This window comes from Pithys albifrons, chromosome 5, assembly GCF_047495875.1.
Source record: "Pithys albifrons albifrons isolate INPA30051 chromosome 5, PitAlb_v1, whole genome shotgun sequence".
Classification (NCBI taxonomy): Eukaryota; Metazoa; Chordata; class Aves; order Passeriformes; family Thamnophilidae; genus Pithys; species Pithys albifrons.
This window is the reverse complement of record NC_092462.1, coordinates 3,620,393-3,641,295: the sequence shown is the minus strand read 5'-3', so window position 1 is coordinate 3,641,295 and position 20,903 is coordinate 3,620,393. Positions and strand designations below refer to the sequence as shown.

The window sequence follows — 20,903 nt, the reverse complement described above, 5'->3', positions numbered from 1 at the left end:
ACACAAGGCCAGCATGAGTGAGTGCAAAGGAAGGCACAAAATCCACCTGTAGCAGGAGGCTCCAGTATCAGCCTTCACATCAAGAGAGGAGAGCTCCACTCTACAAGCTGTGGTTGAAAGAGTAAGAGAGTCCCAGAGCTGCTGAGGTGCAGAATCATAACCTGGTGACACTACACGATGAAAATGTGTTTGAAAAGCTGTTACCAATTCAGATATTAACTGAAGAAAAGTTAAGAGGCTTTAAAAATTCAGAACTGTTTAATTCCATGTGAGAGTGAATTTAAGACAGAAGTGGTACCCATTCAGTAGAGATGGGTGTAGGGCTGCATTGAGATGCCAAGAACAGGTAAGTTACAGCACTTGGCATTTCGGCACTGAGCTTCAGAAGAGCCAGTGAAAGGGATTTATTCAGGAAATCCCTCAAGCTGAAAGTTAGAGGGGCAAAATCTATGGAGGGCACACAGTCTCTGAGTTTACTGCAAATAACCTAAGCCAATCTAGAATATTGTAAACTAGTGAACATTCCATATGCACTATAGATCATGGGAGACAAAGGCTGTTGAAGCCTTCGTGTCTTGCCTCCTCTGCACTGTGTCTTATCTCCACTGGACACTTCAGAATCTTATCAACTCCTTATTTATTACTTTTCAACAATAACAGTTCATTTTCACTCTCGAGATTTGGATGATCTATGGAAAGTATTTGTTTGTTATAGATTGAGAATACAGTATTATTATTTGACAGAACTTATTTTTAGTCCACCAGTGCTTTAGCAACAGTCTATAAAAATAAACCAGCTCTCAGTGTTATCATCATGGACCAAGCCCTACATGAATTTGTTTTGGAGATGTATGAATGTTTCCAGAGCTTGAATAAACCATGTGATCTTGATTTAACATTTAATACTATTCGCTCACAAAAGTTAGTTAAAAGAGTATTTAATGTTGTAAAATCAAATATAAACAAGTCCAAATAATTATCTCTCGTTTGAAATATTTAAATATCTAAACTGCAGCCTTCTTTCCTTCTTAGCAGTTTTGTGTTATTGTTCTGTACTGTGTTCTTTCCTATTTATTTGAATTTATTTTTTAGAAATAGTTGTTGATGGTAATATAACACTTCACTTTGCAGGTAACTACTTAAAAGAATGGAATTATTTCTCAGAATTGCTGCTGCTCCTGAGCTAAAAGCTGTTGAGCCTTTTCAGAGCAGCAGACTTTGATGAGGAGCAGCACAGCTGAGTTGTTTGGAAAGCCACAGGTTTTGTAGGAATGATAGAATGGTTTCCTGAGTAGAGTTGTATGTTAGCAGCAGCTAAAAATTGAGTGCGGTCAATAAGTAGCATGTGGTGCAATGTTACATTTGTTTTTTTTTGTTTCAAGAACAAAGTCAAGTTAACAGAATGTGAATTTGCTTTTACATCCTCTCCCATCTGCTTCTTTGGTTTTAAGTAAGTCATTGATACATTAAACAAATATGAAGAATTAGGGAGTTCCCCACCTCCTGCCATCCACCCTGGGCTCGGTGGGACTCGGGTTCTGCTGTCCCTAGTCCCCCATGCCTGTGAGAAGGATGAGCAGGCTGCAGCCTTAGTGTGAAACACATGTTTATATAGACAGACATTTATTAGCAGTTATGTGCTTGTGCAGAACTTTGGTTTGAGGAGAGTGAGGAATGCTTTGTCTGCAGGCAGTATGAAATGATTCCAACTCAACATCTTATTGATGGTTGCTTTCTGTTAGGAATGTGTAAAAAGCTCACACTGGAGAACAGTTGATCCTTCAGGTGCTTGCTAATGACATCCAGCCACTGTAAAAAGCCATCAGTTGGATTTTACCCTTTGATTTCTGTCTTCTATTTTGTTACTTATTCCCAGGAGGCTGTTATCCCATATAGCATGAGAGCATAGCTAATTTAAGAGCTTTTGATGAGGGGTTCTATCAAAATACTCTTTCCAGAAGGATTATATTATACCAACTACATCATGCTTATTGCCATGGTGGCCAACTCATGACCAAATTCAGTAGATCTCTGTCATGACATTCCTTCACGAGAGCCTCATCAACTCTTCCTCTGTATATCCTGTTTATCTGTGTGCCTTGTCATCTTCCCCTCCATTGCAGTATCTGCCTGTTTGCTTTCTGTGTAGGACTTGCTGGTCTGTAGTTCTGGGATCACCCGGAATTTCTCTGCAAAGTTTCTTTGTGCATTGCTGCCTTCCTTCCTCCCCTTTGGGCACTGCAGCTTAGGTAAGCAGTTGGGTTTGTGTACAGCTCAGCAGTTTCACACTGAGTCTGTTTAGACAGGACTTGCATGGTTAGACAGTAGGACTGTCCATACTACTAGTAAGCTTTTTAAAATCAAATTATGATAATTTTAAGGAACTGTTTTGAAGAGAAGTTGCTGAAAGAGTGACTGGTGAGTTTGGTCCTGCTGTCTGTATTGATTGTTCTGCATGTTCTGGTCTCTGGATTGTCCAAGATCCAGCAGAGAATGATTTTGTCAGTGTCTTTGGGGCACTGTCAGAGTCCTCTGTGCTGGTGCACAGTGAGAGCAGAAATCCTGCACATGCAATACACCTTAACACTAACACAGTTGCTGTGTATCACAGTGGTAAGTGTGAGCCTCAGCACACATCTTGCAGTTACTTAACTAAAAGAACTTCCAAAGCACCTTTGTTGGTGTCCCCATTTGGGGGAGAACTGTGAGTCTTCACACTCGTAGCTCTGAGTCTGCCTGGAGCAGGAGGGCTGTTTGACAATCTTCATTGCTCTGCCAATGCAGTTTGATTTTAATTTTTTCAAGTAGCTGGTGCAAGGTTAATGGCTGGGGGTTTTGCTGAGCTCTTCTGGGGTGCCAGACTGCCACCCATGGTATGGAGAGCACACAACTCCCAAGCATCTTCAGGTGCCTCACCCAGAGAGTCTTATAGCACCCTGGAAGCCAGTGTCTGTAAGCCTGGTTTCACAATGCCTAATTTAGAGGTGAACTAATCCTGCATTAGATGAGGCTTTCTTTATGGAGTATGCCTTGTGCTAGTCTGCATTTGGTAGTAAATCATTTGGAATTGGATTGCTTCCCAAGACTTCATCAGGGAGCAGAAAGACTTTTGCTACTCTGGGCTGTAACTGCTCTCTGTAACAAGAATGAACATTCACAGCCAAGTTTAGCAACAGCTTTTGCAGCAGAACTCTTCCTAATTGAAGTAAATTCTCTGATTTACTTTTTTTTTGATTTTAGAGTACATTGAAAAATAGTCTTAAAATGTTCTCTTTAAAGTACTTGTGCAGTATGTTGGGCCTTGCACCACTGGTTTTATGGTAAGGATTTAATTCTGAAAGAGATGAGGACAGTGACTTGAAAATCTGACATTTATATAAACCTTATTTATATTGTAATCAAAGTTCCTGAATAATTTTATACAAATTTGAAACTTAGACTGAGAAAATGCCTTTCTAAGGATGTTGTAATTAGTTTCTGCTAAGTTGGGTACTGGGACTGTCCTTCAGAATTGTGGCAGAATGGAAACCTGACTAAGCAACAGCACATATAAAGTAACATAAAAAGTACATAAAAAGTAACAGTTATACACACTTAGGTACCTGGGCAACAATATTGATGATTTGTTTTGCCAACAAAAATGACATTCAAGCAAAAACTTACTTCAACGATTGCCCTCTAAGTGCAAATGGGTGCTTGAGTGGCATTTGCCACGCTGCCTGTGTGCTGTCCCCTCCAGACTGCACCGTGAAACGGGGTTTGTCTCAGCTGAGGCACTGGCCAAAGGTGATTGTGCCAACAGCAGGAAGTTAAACACTGAGAGACTGTCCAAGCTCTAACCTTAAACTGCCAGAGATGTTACTCAGTTACCTTGGAAACTTCAGTCATAACATGCTGGTATTTAGTAGCTTCAGGAGGAGAGGTTTGTATTTTGGATTTTAAACTGGAGTTGTTCCTGTGTTTTCCGTTTACACACACATTTTACTTATCCATGCACATCACTGCAAGGTTGTATTTTGCATGCCAGCCTGTGCTACTAAATTACAGTTACAAGCCCTTGCTTTCAGAGTGGAGGCAGAGCTGTGGAGTGAGGATCAGAACAGGTGTGTGTGTCCCAGCCAGCAGCCAGGCCCCACACAGCCATTCCCTCGCTCCCCCTCCAGTGGGGTCAGGGAGACAACTGAAAGGCTGACAGCTGGAAAACTTGTGGGTTCAGATAAGGACAATTTAACAGGGAAATCAAAACCCACACGTGTCATCAAAGCAAGACAAGGAATGAATTCACCACTTCCAATGGGCTGTTGAGTGTTCAGCCATCTCCAGGAGAGCAGGGCCCCATCACACACACTCTGGGGAAGGCAAACACCAGCACTCTAAATGCCCCCTGTTTGATATCCTGAGCATGGTGCTGTATCATCTGGAATATCCCTTTGGTCAGTTGGGCTCACCTGTCCCAGCTGTGTCTCCTCCCAACCTCCCAGGCCCCCTCAGTCTCCTCACCAGCGTGGCAGTATGAAAAGCAGAAGAGGCCTTGGCTCTGTGTGAGCCCTGCCCAGCAATAACAACAACATCTTTTTATCATCAACCCTGTGTTCAGCACAAATCCAAAACACAGCCCCACACCAGCCACTGTGAAGAAAGTTGACTGTACCCCAGCCCAAACACCTCATGCCTCAGTTCTGCATGGCCCCTTGTGACATTCAGCTGCATCTCAGTGGTAATAAAAGAAGTGATGTTTGATGGTTCTGGAGTCAGCTTGAGGCATCCCAGTTATAGTAACAAAAGTATTCAGGGAAGAGAGACTCACAGCAGAACCTGATGTGGTATTTGTGAAGCAACAGTTTGTTTTCTATTGACCTTCAAAACTAACATTGTAAAAAGGACTTGACTTTTATAAAGGTCATTGGACCCCTCCCAAGTCTCTGTGCTACAGAGGGGAAGTTATTCAGTGCTGCTTTTTGTTCACATCACATCCTTGTACTTCCACAGTACTCTACTGGCAATCAGCTGGCTCTAGTTGGCTTGGGAATGCAGCATGACACTTTAACTATGCCCAGTTCTTTCTGATTTCAGTGGAAATAAATTCATTAACCTTAGAGGCATGTTTACTAATAAGCAGTGTCCAAGGAAGCCTGCAGATAAGCAGAACTATTTTATCCATCTCCAATTAAAACACTCCTCGATGTTTCTATTTTTTTTTCTAATTTTCTTTTTTTTAATATATTTGGCTGTGCAAAAATAGGAACAGGACAGTGCTATTTTGGAAGTTCTCAGGAGTGCAAACATGAGTTAGTCAGTTTAAAAAGTCACAGTAATGCATTCCAACAAAAGAAACAGCTCTAGGGTTTTTTCCTTAGACTTCCATGCGTGATCTTAAGTCAGTGATTGCTTTTCTCTCCTATGAAAAATATGATTTGATATATCTATACACACAGACATCTGTCAATCCATCTGTATATGTATGTATGTATAAAAAAACCCCATCTGTTTGGTCTCTAAAGTTGACAAAAGCCCAGCAGACCAGAATGGACCTGAAATACAAAGTGGGGTTTTGTTATTGTTCTTGCTACAAGGATGTGAATAACATTGATAACATTCTTCTGATAGAGAATTTCATCCAGGAGAAGTGTTGCATCTAAGGTGACTACACTACATTTGAATGTGTATGTAAACTTAAATATTTGTTCTCTAAACCTAGAGCTGCGTGTTCCATCAGTGCTCTTTGGAGTGTTGCTTTATTGCCTGTCCTAAGGATGTTCTAGAGCGTGTTTTAATGTGAAAGTCCTGTGGTCAGTGGAGCTTATTCCTTACCATTGCTGTAGGGAAGCTTTCTAAAACTTGCCTGCCTTGTTTTTCAATGGTTTTACAGCCAGTGTGACAGTCTTGCCTAAAAATCTCAGGCAAGGCCTGTGGTGCTGTGCCATCTGTGCCACTGGTACGTGGGCAGTGGAGCTGTGGATTAGTGCAGCCATGAACCCCAGTGCATGTTGCCCTCAGGGGTGCAGGAGGGGAACAATGTGACACTGGCAGTGCTGTCCTGGGGCAGTTTGGTCTGGCGCTGAGGCCTTCCCTTATTCTGCCCTTGTGTTTATGCCTGTGCACAGCTCCCTCTCCTGCTGGGGTGTGTTCACTGGGTTCAGGCAGGTCTGGCTGGAGATCTGATTGTTTCCAGTGCCAGCATGTGGGAAGTCTGCTGTTCAGCACCATTTCTTGATTATCCAATTTCACGCCCCTGCTTATATCGCCAGTTAATCCCGGCTGCCGACCTTCACTTGAGATACAGCGTGTCCTACATCCAAGTAACAGTCAGCACTACAAAGCTGAGGGGAGCTGGAGAGCGCTGACTTGTTAACGCCTGGTATTTCTGCCCCGGGGTCCTGACCAGGAGAACTTGTGGTGCTTCTCTTGAGCATTGACAGAGAATTTTTTACTTTCTTTTCCCCCTTCTGTCACCTGTATGATATGGAAATTCTAAACAAGTAAGCTGATTAATTTTGGTATTTCTTTATATCAAAATTTTACTGATTTTACATTTATTTTTCCCTTCCCTCAAACTTCTAAAAATCCTTCTTCTCACATTGAATAGAGTAGCCTGGATTTACACTCTTCACGCTGCCAACTTTATTCACTTAATAAAAGTATTCCCCTTAAAAAGGGAATGCTGAGTAAGGATTTCAAGGATAGTCTGAGGTGTGACCCACTGCAATTGTTAACTAGTTTACTGTTTATTTGACTGCAGCCTGGATCACATCCCATGTGCTGTGTCCACTTGAAATTGCACTGCCCTGCCATGGTGTGTTTTGCAGTGCTGTGTGTGCAGGTCAGTGCTCAGCCTGGGGCTGGAGGGGTTTTGAGCAAGGAGGGTTGAACATGTTTCCTGCATTTTTATGTGGTCTGTAAAAACCCAGACAGAGCCAAGAGGTCCTGCATGACAAGGCTGATGCTGTAGCTGTGCTGCAGTCTTGCAGGCAAACAGGGAAATAGATGGAAAAGGACTGTGTTACAGAAAATACTTGAACCTGCTGTGAACCTTGCAGAGGAGCTGGTCCAAATTGGCTCAAGTCATCAGCTGAGGTGGCTGATCATGTTCAACATCTGAAAACCAAGAATAGGCAAAACAATTTCTGCCTTCGGAGGGAATGACTTCTGATAAAAGACAGTGGGAATATCACAAAGGGAAATGCTTTCTTGACATCTTAATGTGAATCAGTAAAGCAAGTCAAAACCTGTGGATTATTTGTAGACTGGTTAATCTTTCTCAAAAGCAATCTGTGATGATGAATAAAAGAAAACAAACCCCTTCAGCAGTGCTAGGAAACACAGACACTTCAGTTCATGACCTGGTTTCTTTCCAAAAACATCAGTGTCATTTCAAAATTCTCTGTGATTATACAGAGGTAATTTTCTTCATCTTTCTACTGTACTAATTAAACATAACAATCATTCACCTTTGAGTTAATTTGCAGTTGAGAAGGCAACTTGTCATGTAACATACAATTTTACGTAATAGAGAGAGACCCTCCATGTTTTCCAGTGGTAATACTCTTCAAAAGGATATAGAGCTGTTGGCAAGTTCCCTCCTCTGGGGATGAGTAAAGGTGTGATAGAGACACTGATCTGTTTATTTTGTTGTGTGATAAATGGCTCATGTTATTCTATATTTGCATGTGCCTCTCTTATTCTCTAGAGAATCTCTCTCAGGACTTTACTCTTTGGAATGCCTTTCCAGAGATGTGCCATGATGATCTTGAGCTTCATCACAGTCCTTACTCCTCCACTTGGAATTTCCAGCTGTGGCCTTGGTGATACTTTGCAGGCATCACAGGAAACCCTCAAGAGTGTGTCAGGACTTCATTTTTATAGCAAACAATAGTAATTCAGCTTTCTCAGACTTTAAAGTGCAGGTTACAGTCCCTTTGGAAATTTTTATGGATGTGTTTCATCTTGGAGCTGTGCCACCAAAGTCTATCTATTGCTTTGTGATACTGTTCTGACTCCTGAGAGATGTTCTTGCTGAAATATTTCCAAAATAAAAGGCCTGCTATTGCATCTCTGTTTGGGGTTAAGTTATGGTTTATCAGATCAGCTTTCAGGGCTTGCCCTTCAGTGGGGCCTCGTTGTTCCATAGAACAGAAAGTTTGTGCAGTTCTCTTACAGTATTTTCCATCTCTTCTGCCCAATCCTCCTTTGTTTTAACCTAAAATTACAGTGTTCTGCCTCCCAGCACAAATAATTCTTTGTGCCTCCAGCTTAACAGAACAGGAATCCCTCTTGTGTGTCCTGTTCACATTTAGCCTGGCAAGTATTAGGTTAGTCATTGGTTTTGAGGAATACTTATATTTAATAGTGCTGGAATGCCAACAGTCATTACCTGAGTGTTCCTTCTTGTGAGGTCCATCTCTGTTCTGTGTTTGGTAGTCAAAGGTTTGTGAAGAAATGAGGGGAAGAGAAGAACCTGACATGTCCACAAGTATGGCAAATGTCCAATAGCTGTGGTAAAGATCTCCCTTGATTCACTTGCCAGTGGCAGGAGATGGAAGAGAGGAGAGAAGGAAAATGCTGAGACTTTATAGATAGCAAGGCAAAACCCCCAGGAGTATTGCATTAGCTTGAAAAACCAAAACCAAACAAAAATAAAATTTAAAAACGTATTTTTAAATTTTATCTGATTTCTCTGCTCCTACGATTTTGCTGCTGATTTCCATGAGGACATAAAGAGATCTCTGCTTTTTCTTCTGGTGTACAGTGACATCTACAGAGTGGAACACAGCAAACAAGACTTCCACATCTCTTTCTTTGACTGTTTGCTTTCATGTATCATTAACTGACACTCATTATTTTTTGCATTTTAATGCATATACAATATTACTTGTCTTCGTATATTCCTACAGAAACTTATCTTTTTTTCCTATCATTTTCCCCTGACAGAAATTCCTTTGACATGTGGAAATGCAGTAGCAGCTTATACACCCAAACAGAAATTCCTCTCTCTTGGTCAGGAGGATGTCCAGTTCCACAGTGTAATGCACTGACAGATTTCAGCCTTTGAGCTGAAGTTTCTTTCACAACTGTGTTGTTTGCATCAAGAAGTGGCTTTTTGATGCCTTTGATCTGAGTTCTTACTCTGAAATTATCATTGATAGCTTTATAGTAGATATGTTCATTATTGATGTAATGTTTTAAATTATTTAAAGAAAATACTAAAATATAAATTCTATTTCTTTTCAAAAAAATTCAAATAAATTGGCAAGGGTACAAATCAGATTTTTTTATTTTTCTGTATTAGATAAAATCCTTAATTCTATCATTTGCATTTTTCATTGGCTTATTTCATTGGTTTATTTTTCCCATTTTTTCATCTTTAAGCAGTCATATATTAAGTATGTATAAGAATGTAGACACCTGGGCTCTGAAATTTTTTTATTTTTTTATTGTTCTTGTTCATACTTTTTCTGTAAAGGTCTCAATTTTGGTATTTAAAAATATGAACATTTGGTGCTAATTTTTCTTTACTCTTGGATGACATCAAGCCAAGGTTTAAAATTACTGAATTAACGTGTATAAATATATCAGGAGTTGATCTGGTCTTGTTTTTTCCCTACCAGGTCAGATGCTATAATAACATTAACTGTAAACCAGATCCAGGTCTCATTAAACTAATACAGCAGAGCGATAATCAGAAAATTGCCGAGTAATGAACAAACCCCAGAACTTTTAAACCCTATTAAGGGATTGTGGCTGATGAGCAGGGTTTATAGCCAAGGCTTTCATGTCTGAAAAATGGCCCTGAGAGTTTGCCAGCTGGCATTATTGGTTAATTTGGGGTAAACTCAATTTTCATAGAGGGAAGAACACAAAGTAAAATAATATCTCAGTGTAGCAGGAAGGAGCACTTCAAACCCATGTAGTAAAAATCTACTCATATGTAGAAAATCCTTGGCAAAGTGACCTAAACCCTTTAGAGAAATAAATGAGTAAAATAGTCCCTGTAAAATATAATCAAACAATAAAATGTGTAAGCAATTAATGCTAGAAGACAGGAATGGTTTTCTAGTTGTTCAGAGACTTATGTTCCAATAAAAGTGCATAATACAAATACATCCATTCCTTAAGAAGAGACAGAATAATTTAAAAAAGAAAAATAAAGTGCTATTGTGATGTATTAGCACTGGTAGGCATTGTCAGCTTTTTTATTCTTCTAGAGATCTGTTCTATGTCCAGATTCTGGGCATTTCTTATGCTTGTGTTCAGAGATTTTTAGTTGGGATTGAGAGGAGTAAGAAAAAGAAAGAAAAATAAAAGACGTGGAGTTTCATAAATAGCAAAGCAAACTTCCATTTTTGTAATGGCATCAAGTCTGACTTTCCTAACATTAGGAATAATCACAGGAGTCTTTCAATTGCTGCAGTTATTGGGGAAAGGGGCATCTGGAAAGTGTCTTCCATGAGCTGTAGGTTTTGGCAGGGGCTCTAAGCAAGCGTGGTCAGTGTAATTAAACTGCCAAGTGCTTGAGGTGCTGGACTTGTTTGCTACATGTACATGCCTTCAATAAATATTAGTATTTCTCCTAAATCTGCTCCAGCTGGGGACCCTGACATCAGTGAGACATTAGTGTGGCATCTGACATGCAGCAGGGGGGCAGCATTTAGGACAAAGGATCAGAAGCTTCCTTAGCAAATACCCATTTGCAATAGATGAGCAGCAATAGATTTCTTCAGGAAAAGCTCAGTCTGACAGCAAAGGCAAAAGACCTGACTCCAGATTTCTCTTAGTGAGCTGTAAAAATTACCCTTTGCTGGGAAAAAAGTCACCCTGGAGCCCTAAACTTCCAATGCTTTAAAAACTGTGTAAGCTTTTGGTCTGAATCCTTGCTCTTTTTCTGATAAATATCAGAGTACCACCCATGAACTTGTAAATTCAGCCCCTGGAGGGATTTCTGGGGTTGAGCCAGCCTGACCCCAGATTTTGGGTGAATGCTGAACAATGAATGAGCTCTTAATCAGTGAGTTAAATCTGACTTAACCCTTTCTAGCTCTCTGTGGTCTCAGGTTTGCATTGCTCTCTGTACCTCTTCATGCAGACACCCCTTTATCTTGTCAACCACGGGGAGGCCGGACCCATCCGCTGCAACCGGTGCAAAGCCTACATGTGTCCCTTCATGCAGTTCATTGAAGGTGGGAGGCGATACCAGTGTGGGTTTTGTAACTGTATCAATGATGGTAAGTGGTGCTTCTCTGATCTGTGAGTCATTCAAATTCCAGAAGACTACAAAGAAACTGTACCCCTAAAATGATTTTCTTGACTTGCTGAGAAAACAATTTAGGGAGATCCAGTAACTAGGCTCATTTCACAAATGAATAAAAATTGCTTCCCAAGAATAATACGGAGAGACATTTGTTCAGTATGATTTAAAAAAAATAAATGTATGAAAAGTCATGCTGAGTTATGAAGTCCAGTGCAGTGGGATCAAAACTTTATTTTAAAATCTTATATCGATGTAGGATACAAAACTGTGTTTGTTGTTAACTGAAAGCAACTTTTGTGTGGAAAAAATTAATTTCTTTAAGAAATGCAAATGTCCAGCAAGAAGCAGATATACAGAACCATCTTAGCCTCATCCTGTCCATAACTGTGGATGCAATGGTTAAATAAGCCATTAATCTTACTGTGACAAGTGTTGGTGTTCACAGAAGATACCAGGCCATATTTGTTCAAGTGTGCTGCATGTGACTCATAACTGTTCTTGTGCTCTTGGCTAAGTCCCAGATCTTTGCCAGAACTGGCCTTTCTAGACATTTGTATCAAGTTGGATTTTCCCAGCTGGATCACAGGGGTATAGTGCTTTCCTAATACAGGCATCTTTTCAACTCTGAAACGTGAGCCTTGACAGGCTCAGCCCAACTGCTTTTCTGCCTCAAGCTCTAATGTTTGTGCAAGTGTAGCAGATAATAAATTTCATAGTTTGTTAACTCTCATAAAGGGAAATTTAAATGCACTGGAAACACTTTAAGAAAGACATTTAAGTTGCAGTGTCATTTTAAATCATGCTTTGTATTACTACAGTGTCTTTTAATCCAAGTCAGAAAGCACTTATTAAAAAAAACCCCTATGATGAGGACTAAAAATGGCCAAGAAACTAGATTGATATTCCCCTCACACACTTCCACTTTTACAGGCAAAAATGTGAAAAATAAGCATTCTGAATACGTATTCATGGAGGAATGAGGAGTTAAACCTGAGAGTTGACTCTTCCCCAGTGCAACTCTAAGCCTGGCTCTGTGTAAATTGTTGGTTGCAAACCCACTTGTCCTCACCTTTCACCTGTAGCTGCAGAAGGTTCCCAATATAAGGACCTGATGCACTTGTACACCAGGCCAGGACTGTGAACCTTGTAGTCCTCTTTCCAGTGCACTGGTATTTGTGGATAAAGCAGGACAGGCTTTAGGAAGAGTGCTGGTTTTACTGCTGTACCTCTGCAGAGCTCTGGCCCTGGTGATTTGAATTAATCTGAGGGTAGCCTGTATCTGCCAACAAAATAGCCACTGTTAGGTCTGTATCCTGAGGGAACAGCTGAGTCAGTGTTACCTACTTGAGGCTGACAGTGTAAAGGTGGGAGGATGTGTACATTTATAGGGGACTATCCCCATCCTCCAAATCCTAAAGGAGCCAGCATTACTGGAATGTCCTGGGGGTTGAGTTGTTTGGTTGGGGTTTTTTTAAGCCAATATGGGGAAAAAAACCCCACTGCAACCTGGAGAAACTCTTCCCTTGATCAGAAACAGGAGCCTACAGTACATCACATCTGCTGAAAGAATTTGTGTTGTTCCCCTCCTTCTCAAACTATAAATGTCTGTTCCCTGTTCTTCTGTTGGCTTGTAGTCCCTTCATTCTTCTTTCAACACCTGGACCACATGGGCCGACGGATAGACCACTACGAGCGGCCTGAGCTGTCCCTGGGCTCCTACGAGTATGTGGCTACGCTGGACTATTGCCGAGTGAGTGTTCCAGTGTGCAGCCTGAGCACGAGGGTCTCTCATGGCAAACAAGCTCCTTTAAGTCCTTGTCCGCTGAATAGCAGAGTCCAGGAACATTCCAGAAAATGTAGATGGATGTGGAGAATATATTGTTTTGTTCTTTTGTGCTGCAGTGTGAGACAAGCAAGCAGTAGTAACAAACAGCACACTAAAGTCATGGGTGTCCAGTCTTTAACTTCATTTGGTCCCACCTGCTGTGCTGCACTGTTTAGGGGGTGTATTTGAAATTGTCATGCATTGTCGCATTTTAGGAGTATGTCTTCTATGGATTTTGAAGACAGACACATGCCTAAATTGCCTTCTCAATATTGAATACCTTAGCAAGGGAATTTGACCTCATAATCTTTTCCTGACAGGAGTAGTTTTGATGTTCTGACCAGTAAATTACGATGGAATGGGCTCTCTCCTAATATTGACTCACTGAAGAACTCAATCCAAAGCCCACTCAAGTCTCTGTAAATATTTGTAGTTGGTTTTATTAGAGAACTGAATTTGATACTTCTGAAAGCATAAATTACTTAAACTTTTCAAACTTTAGCTCATTTTACAAAACTGCAAGTATGACTTCATCTGACCACGGCATGGACACTTGTTTCTGTTCTTGCTGAAATCAGGCAGAGTTTTCGCCCTGTGAGTGGAGTTGAGGTCAGGGTAAGGAAAGGACAGGCAACTGGGCCATATAAAGTCTTGGAGTAGCTACCAGTAACTTCCTCAGACCATCAAATCATTGCTGCTATGAAGAAAATGAACAGGTTTAATTCTGCTTTCTCATTAGGACACTGTTCCCTGAGGTGACATATAAAGATTTGTTTGAAACCTGGGCTAAACCCCAGGACAGGAGACAATTGTGGTGGTGGGGCATTCCAGAAACACAGTGTGGGATGCTCAGTGTACATCCCATGTGGCTCCATCAAACTGTGAAACCTCTGAATGGCTCTGTGCCCTTCCACAGCTCTGCTCTGCTCCACAGTGTGACCCTGTGTGATGGGACATGATCACAGTGCCCCTTTCACTGCATTAGCTTCTGCCACATACCTTAGAGCAGGGAGTTTCCTTGGGAGCTCATCCAGCGTGGTCTCCTTGTTACAAAGACACATCCACAGACTTACTGGAATGTTACAAAAAAGAACTCTCTTTTGAAAGTAATAGTGACAGTGGAAATGCTAAGTCACGAAATGTTAGGGAAGTTAACATTCTTTTATAATTCACTTTTCCTTTGGCTCCAGTTTGGAGAGGTTTAATTCTTTTATAAATCCAGTTGAAGGACCAGAACTGAGAAGTCATTTCCTTTTGTGCTTATCAAATGACAAGGATGAACAGCCACACAAAATGTTAACAAATCCCAGCTGGTTTGCATTATTGCACTCCTGCTAAGCGGATGTGGCAAGAGCACCAGTCCTCATTTATACCTTATATTTTCAGAAATTGGGCAGAGATTCTTGATAAATGCTGATGTGATACAAGAGTTTAGAGGCAATGTTGGTTGCAGTTTCTGAAACTTTAGAATCCAAGCAGAGTAAACAGAAAAATACTGCCTGGTTTCAGTTCACAAGAATTAATCCTGATTTAGATGAGTCAAGTGAGTATGATCAGGGGTATAAGGTTTAGTTTAGTTTAAAGTGTGCCAGGGACTAAGAATAAGTCATAATTCAAGAGTTGGATGAATTTTTCCTTTGTGGAGTTTTCTGAGGTTTACTTTAACAAGTGTAATTGGTTTAAGTGGTCAGAACTCTGTATGAAGGCAATGAAACAGTAAAATGAAAAAGCTGTCCTGAATTTGACAACAAGTAGTGACCACTTCCTTTCTTCACGGGAATTAGGAAAACTCATTTTAGGGAGCATAATGATTACTGTTGCTCTGTTCACTTCATATGGTCTTCCTAGGTACATCTCTAAACATCTCTTTTTGTTTGCTACTGTTTTATAGACAGAAAACTCCTCCCCCTTACTCCTCCTTACTCACAGAAACCTGTGTCAGTGCACACACAGTCTGTGCCACTTACCCTGTGGATGGGAGGAGCTCCCACAGCATCCAGACCAGCCCCACGCTGATTCTGCTGTGTGTGCAGCACCCACACACATGGATGTGCCACTCTCGTGCTCTGGTTGTCTCACAGAAATCAGCTTGTTCCTCAAAGTACAGTTTGCTGTCCAGTGTGCATTTTAGCATGAGGCAGCAGGGCAGAGACAGGATGCAGACAATCACTACTGAGTGCTGCTAAGCACTGAGATATTTTAATTCTGCTTTGGTACTGAAGTTGTACTTTCTGTTCCCAGATCAGTTAGAAATCCCTTAAACAGTTGTTAGAGGAAGAATGCTAACAAAAGCTGAATTTAAGTGTTCATGCTAACAAAATTATATTGCATCCTGCTATAGGGAATGCAAAACCACATGGTATGAAAACCCAAAAGGCAAATTTTTTTAAACACTGGAATTCCAGCAGAAGATGTTTGTGTTTTATCTTATATAATAAGCTGTTACCCTTTAGATATTTTATTCCATTAGGATGCTGTTTTCCAGTGATAATATTTTATTCCAGGGCTGGACTGGACTTTGCCCAGTACATGTCAGCTTTCTGCAGTAGTCACTATTGTGTTTTATAGCCTTTTTCAAAACACTGCCTTATGGAACCAGTTGTGCATTTTTATCTCCTAACAGGACAGGTCTAATTTTCTCTGTGAATGTTTTTTTGTGTGTAGGACAAGAAGCCTCCAAATCCACCAGCTTATATCTTCATGATTGATGTGTCCTACAGAAACATAAAGAGTGGCCTAGTTAAACTCATATGTGGTGAACTGAAGACTCTGCTAGATAAACTTCCAAGGTAAAGAAACAGAAGTGTGCTTTGCTTAACCCACTGCACTACACAGCAGTTTTCATGAGGCAGCTTTGCACGTTGAAAGGCAAACCAAGCTATAGGAAATGCCAAAATTTACAGGACGGGCATCTTTGGAGTGATCCCAATGTTAGTTTTTAACACTGCTATCTGTTTTTAAACTTTGATGTGTGGGTTTCCCCTGTGAACGGAAGGAATCTCCCCTGCCAGCTGCACGTGTAGCTTGCATTCTCTTCCTTCCCTGCAGCGAACTCTAGTGGTGTTTGCAGCTCAGTCACAGCTCGTAGTTTCAGCTGTACATGCTGTGGTTGTGTTTACTGCAGTGCTGCTTTTCTCATCATATTAAACAGGAAAATACCCAAACCAGAACAGTCAAGAGTGGCCACTCTCTCCAGAGCCACAGTGTTGGTGGCTTGTATCTGTTAATCACCAAAACTTTTAAAGCTTCTTGTCTTGCTGCACTGTGAGACTTTCTTGTCCTGGTTTGTATCTGAGAGAACAAGGCTTTTAGGCAACAAACATTGTATGAAATACAGCACATGTGCTTTGTGACCATGAAACACACAGCAGTATTACTACTGTCAATGTTACTCACAGTATATTGTGTAGTGTAGTACATTTTTTAGTGTATTGGTATAATTTCCAATAAAGTTTAAATAATGATGACACACAGTGAAATGACAGCAGTGAATGAATCAAAAGTGATGTATGAACAAATGAAAATTGATGTAAACGCAAGATGTTTCTTGTCTACATATAAAGGCATATAAAAAAGAACATCCAAAAAGAAAATGTGTTCTAAATAACAATAGTTGCAGAGGGAGAACACACTTAAGAAATGGAGAGAGGAGTGTCAGGAAGAGTGGGAGATGAGATCCCTGGGATAATCTGGGATATGTTAAAAATCTTTTATCTTATGCCCTTCTGGGATCTCTGTGCATGAAAGCAATTCCAGTCCAGCGTGGGGGTTAGTTTGTCAGATGCCCATGTGAGGCCATCTCCCAAGTACTTTTTCATTGAAGGTTAGACTGGAGACACGAGCATTTGGTATTAATCTGAACATCTCACACCTTTCCATCAAGATCAGTCATAACTGAAGATAGTAAGAGGCAAGAGTGGAGAACAAAAAGCAGGTGGCAGTTTAGAAGCACCTAGGCTTGAACAGGGAAAGTTCTGGAAGAATGAAAGCAAGTCTGTCTACATCACAAGAGAGGCACATTTCTCCTTCTCAACAGCACTCTGCAGAGATGTGCTGTGAAATAACTTGGGCTAAAGTTTTTGTGTCCACTGAAAAAAGCAATTAAAAAAAGAAATCCAGGCCCTTTAATTTCCTCAGTCTTGTCTGTTGGCTTAAAGAATATTAATTTCTAAAATGACCAACATAAGGCATTCCACCAAAATTTGTGGTAATACTTCTATTTTGGTGCTGAGACACAAAGGCCACTGTGTTCATTCAAAGTTCCGTTTCTGTTGTTGGACAAAGACACCTGCAAAAGTACTGTGCTGTTACCACATGAGGGAAAAGCCCTGTGCAGGAAATTCACCCTGTGCTTGTATCTGTAAGGAAGGACTCGGGGTAGTGAAGCAATGGGTGTCACAGAAAGGCCTTGCTTGCTCAAATTTTAGAGCAGATGTTTTCAAACAGGTGTTCTAGAGTAGAACACAAGAAAAATGCAGAAAAATGTGTTTATAGAAATTGTGCTTATGAGCTCAGAAAATCAGAATGCCAAGTTGTGCAACTATGATTTTAAGGTGCATCATTAAAACAACATTTGGGTGCATTTCTGTACATGTGATGCAGATTTCTCTTGTGAGACTAACAAGAACTACATGCTGGGTGAGCTACACAGGCAGTTGTGCAACACCTTCAGGACTGGGATGGTGTGGATTCTTCTCTTTGGAGAAGGAAAGTGCAGTAGGAACAGAGATTTGATAGTACTTTGTCCTCATCAAGCTCCAGAATGGTCCCTGTTAACCACATTACTAAGAAGGCAGTGCCTGAGTGCTGGGAATGATGAGGAATTTACATTCAGAAATGGTGCATCTGTTTTGAGTTTGAGTATCTTGGAGGAATTATTTAAAATGCTTCTGTATGGAGTAAGTTTAATATAGAAGATTGGTTCATTTTAGACCAGAGTAGCCCCTTTCTCAGGCATAATATGGGCATGGTAGATTTAACACTCTAGACTGACATCAGAGTTGGTCTGTAGAAGAGTAAAATTATTTCTCTGCCAAGGTCCAGGTTTTAGACAAGGTTCTGAAACTGCCAGTGGTGATTTTTGTGCTAAAGGGTGGCTTTGTTGTTTACAAGATAAACACCCTGCGACAAAAGGTGCTGTTTTATTAGTAATTGAGACCAATTTTTTGACTAGGATTGCCTTTTAAGGAAATGCCCACTGCAGGTAGGCCAGCAAACCTGGGGATGCTGCTACTAATGCAGGGTGGGCTGGTGCTCTCTGGAGTGACCTCCACCAAACCACCCACCACAGTCACCAGGTGTGATTCAAGCCTGGGTTCTGCTCTGACTGGGCATCAAGCATCAGTAGCACTGAACTACAGTGTGTCCTCAATCAAGGCTCATTTCTCAGCCTATCTTGGAACTAATTGTCCTCTCTTTTCCATGTTTTGATGACAGCATGGTTCATCTTAGGGTCTTCTGACTGTTTGAATGGGATGCATCTTTGTTGTAAATATATTTTTTTAACAAACTAAACAATGGAGCAGTTGATTTTATCAGGGAGTTTGAATTTGACCTAAGGCAAAGATTGAGGCCATTACATCTACTTGGTTCTTGTTTGCTTTGGTGATCCCAGTACAGATAATGATCAGAGAGGGCCTTGCATGTGGAGGGAATGCTTTTATTGCAAGGTCAAGATTTCACAATTATAACCCGTTGGTTTTTGTTTTTCTTACAGAGAAGAGCAAGAGGAATCCTCAGCAATTCGAGTTGGTTTTGTCACTTATAACAAGGTCCTCCACTTCTTTAATGTAAAAAGCAGCTTAGCTCAACCTCAGATGATGGTGGTCACAGATGTTTCAGAAGTTTTTGTTCCTTTGCTGGATGGTTTCCTTGTTGACTTTGAGGAATCACGATCGGTTGTTACCAAGTAAAGTATAATTATTCCTTTTGAGAGTAAGACATGAATGCTTATGACATGCATTATGCCTTTTAGTTGGTTGGGTTTGGGGCATTCAGGTGTCTGTGGAAATACTTCAGAAGCCAGCAGGTGCTTCAAGTCCTTTATTTTCACCTCTGAGGCAAAGAAAAAGTGGTAGCCATCAAAACTTGTATTTTTTAAATATAGATTTGCATGGGAAATGTCTTGCTGTGTGAAGACCTGGTATGTTACAAGGTGTGCTTGGGGATGATCCCAAATGCTGCCCAGCTGGGACACTGATCCTTTCTCTCTCGTAGCTTGTTGGACCAGATTCCAGAGTTGTTTGCAGACACCAACGAGAGTGAGACCATCTTGGCTCCTGTTATCCAGGCTGGCATGGAGGCACTAAAGGTTAGAACACTCCTCTGTGTAAAAGAACCAGCTCCAAACTGGGTTTGCCAAAAGCCAGTCCCATCACAATGGGAAATTAGGGAATAAAGTCATTGATTGTTTCCAGTACTGACATTCCATTATTCCAATGGCATGTTTGAACCACTTCAGTCAAAATGAGAACACTGACAAGCATGACATCTGTTCTCAGATTTTCTTACTGAGGGACAGCAGTCCCTAGAGTCTATTCTATGCAGAAGGGATGTTTAGGAGAAGATGAGGAGCAGGAGCCAATTTCTTGTTCAGTATTTAGGAGAACCAAAGAAGTGTTTTGTTCCTGCAGCAGAACCAGTGGATGTTCTGGGTGTTTGCCCAGGTGCCCAGCCCTGGCACACGTGAAGGGCAGGAAAGTCACTATAAGACACAGTTTTGCTCTGCCTTTTCTCCTGCTTCTGCAGAACTTGTTGTGCAAAATGGTATTTATGACCAGCTGTGACTGACCCAGGTGGGGCTGGAGGGTTTGTGTTTGACAGACAGGGTGCCACAGCTGGGCACAGCTGGCAGTGGATGCCCAGCCCAGGGAGCTGCCCAGCCCTCTCCGTGAGGCTGGGACACCCCTGGAGTGGCCCATCAAACACACCCCACCCTGGCTCACCACGGGGTGTGCAGGGGCAGAGCAGCCAGTGCTGCTGGGAAGGACCTGATTGATCTGCCAGCTTTGTGTGACCAAACCATGAACTTGGAGTATGAATTTGTTGAACCAAAATACACAACACTTCTCAAATCTATTTCTTAAATACTGATTTAATACCCTTTTTCTTGCTATTTCTTCAATACTGCCAGCAGGTGTGTGTCTGAATGCTTTTCCCTAATACTTGACCTTTACAAAACAAACTTTAAGACCATAATTGTCAATTTCTTTTGATGGTGGCTATAAAAGAAAGCAGCTCTTAATTAAGCTTAGTATTTAGCACAGTATTTTTAAGTCATAATACGTAAGGATGTTTACTGTGAGTTATTCATCTGCATATACCTGTGCTCAAGAAAACAAATCCTATCCAAAGAGAATAATATGGATTGTGTGAATAATATATAGACATTTTAGAAATTTTATCAAAAGCAATGCCAGTAATTCCTGATGCACATCAGGACAAACAGGTATTTGGGAAGTCTTTCAGCTTTTTAAAAGGAATTGAAGAAATCTGCCTTTTTGATTAAAGGTAACTGTGCTTGAAATATTAGGGTGAGATTTCATCTCTTTGGAGTCTCCAGTTGTGTCTCTGCCACAGCAGAGACACCTGGTTATCCCAGAAGAATGCCACAGCTTGTTTTGCAGTGTGAAACACTTGTATCTCGTGAGCATTCTCAGATCTGGAGGAGGAGGAGTTCCAAAGCTGATTTGTGTCTGGAGTCTTGGCACTGTAGATGTGAGTGTGGAGTCTGGTACAGGAGTGTAATTGTCACTCACCTGTGAAACTGGACTGAACACCAGTGTGCCCAAACTAAAAGAAATAATTTTTTGTTAAATTACGTTTCTGTTTACC

The 20,903-nt window shown here is 41.0% G+C and overlaps 1 protein-coding gene across 5 annotated transcripts in view; it reads left to right on the top strand.

Annotated features, from left to right (window-relative positions):
* The window catches only part of SEC24D (SEC24 homolog D, COPII coat complex component), a 45,034-nt gene that overhangs the window by 15,728 nt on the left and 8,403 nt on the right, over positions 1–20,903 (top strand). For all 5 annotated transcript variants that reach the window (XM_071555489.1, XM_071555485.1, XM_071555487.1 and 2 more), the window contains exons 9-13: positions 11,081–11,219; positions 12,880–12,995; positions 15,735–15,859; positions 18,787–18,978; positions 19,287–19,380. In XM_071555489.1, coding sequence (XP_071411590.1) covers positions 11,081–11,219; positions 12,880–12,995; positions 15,735–15,859; positions 18,787–18,978; positions 19,287–19,380 — 666 coding nt within the window. The remainder of the gene's footprint in view (positions 1–11,080; positions 11,220–12,879; positions 12,996–15,734; positions 15,860–18,786; positions 18,979–19,286; positions 19,381–20,903) is intronic.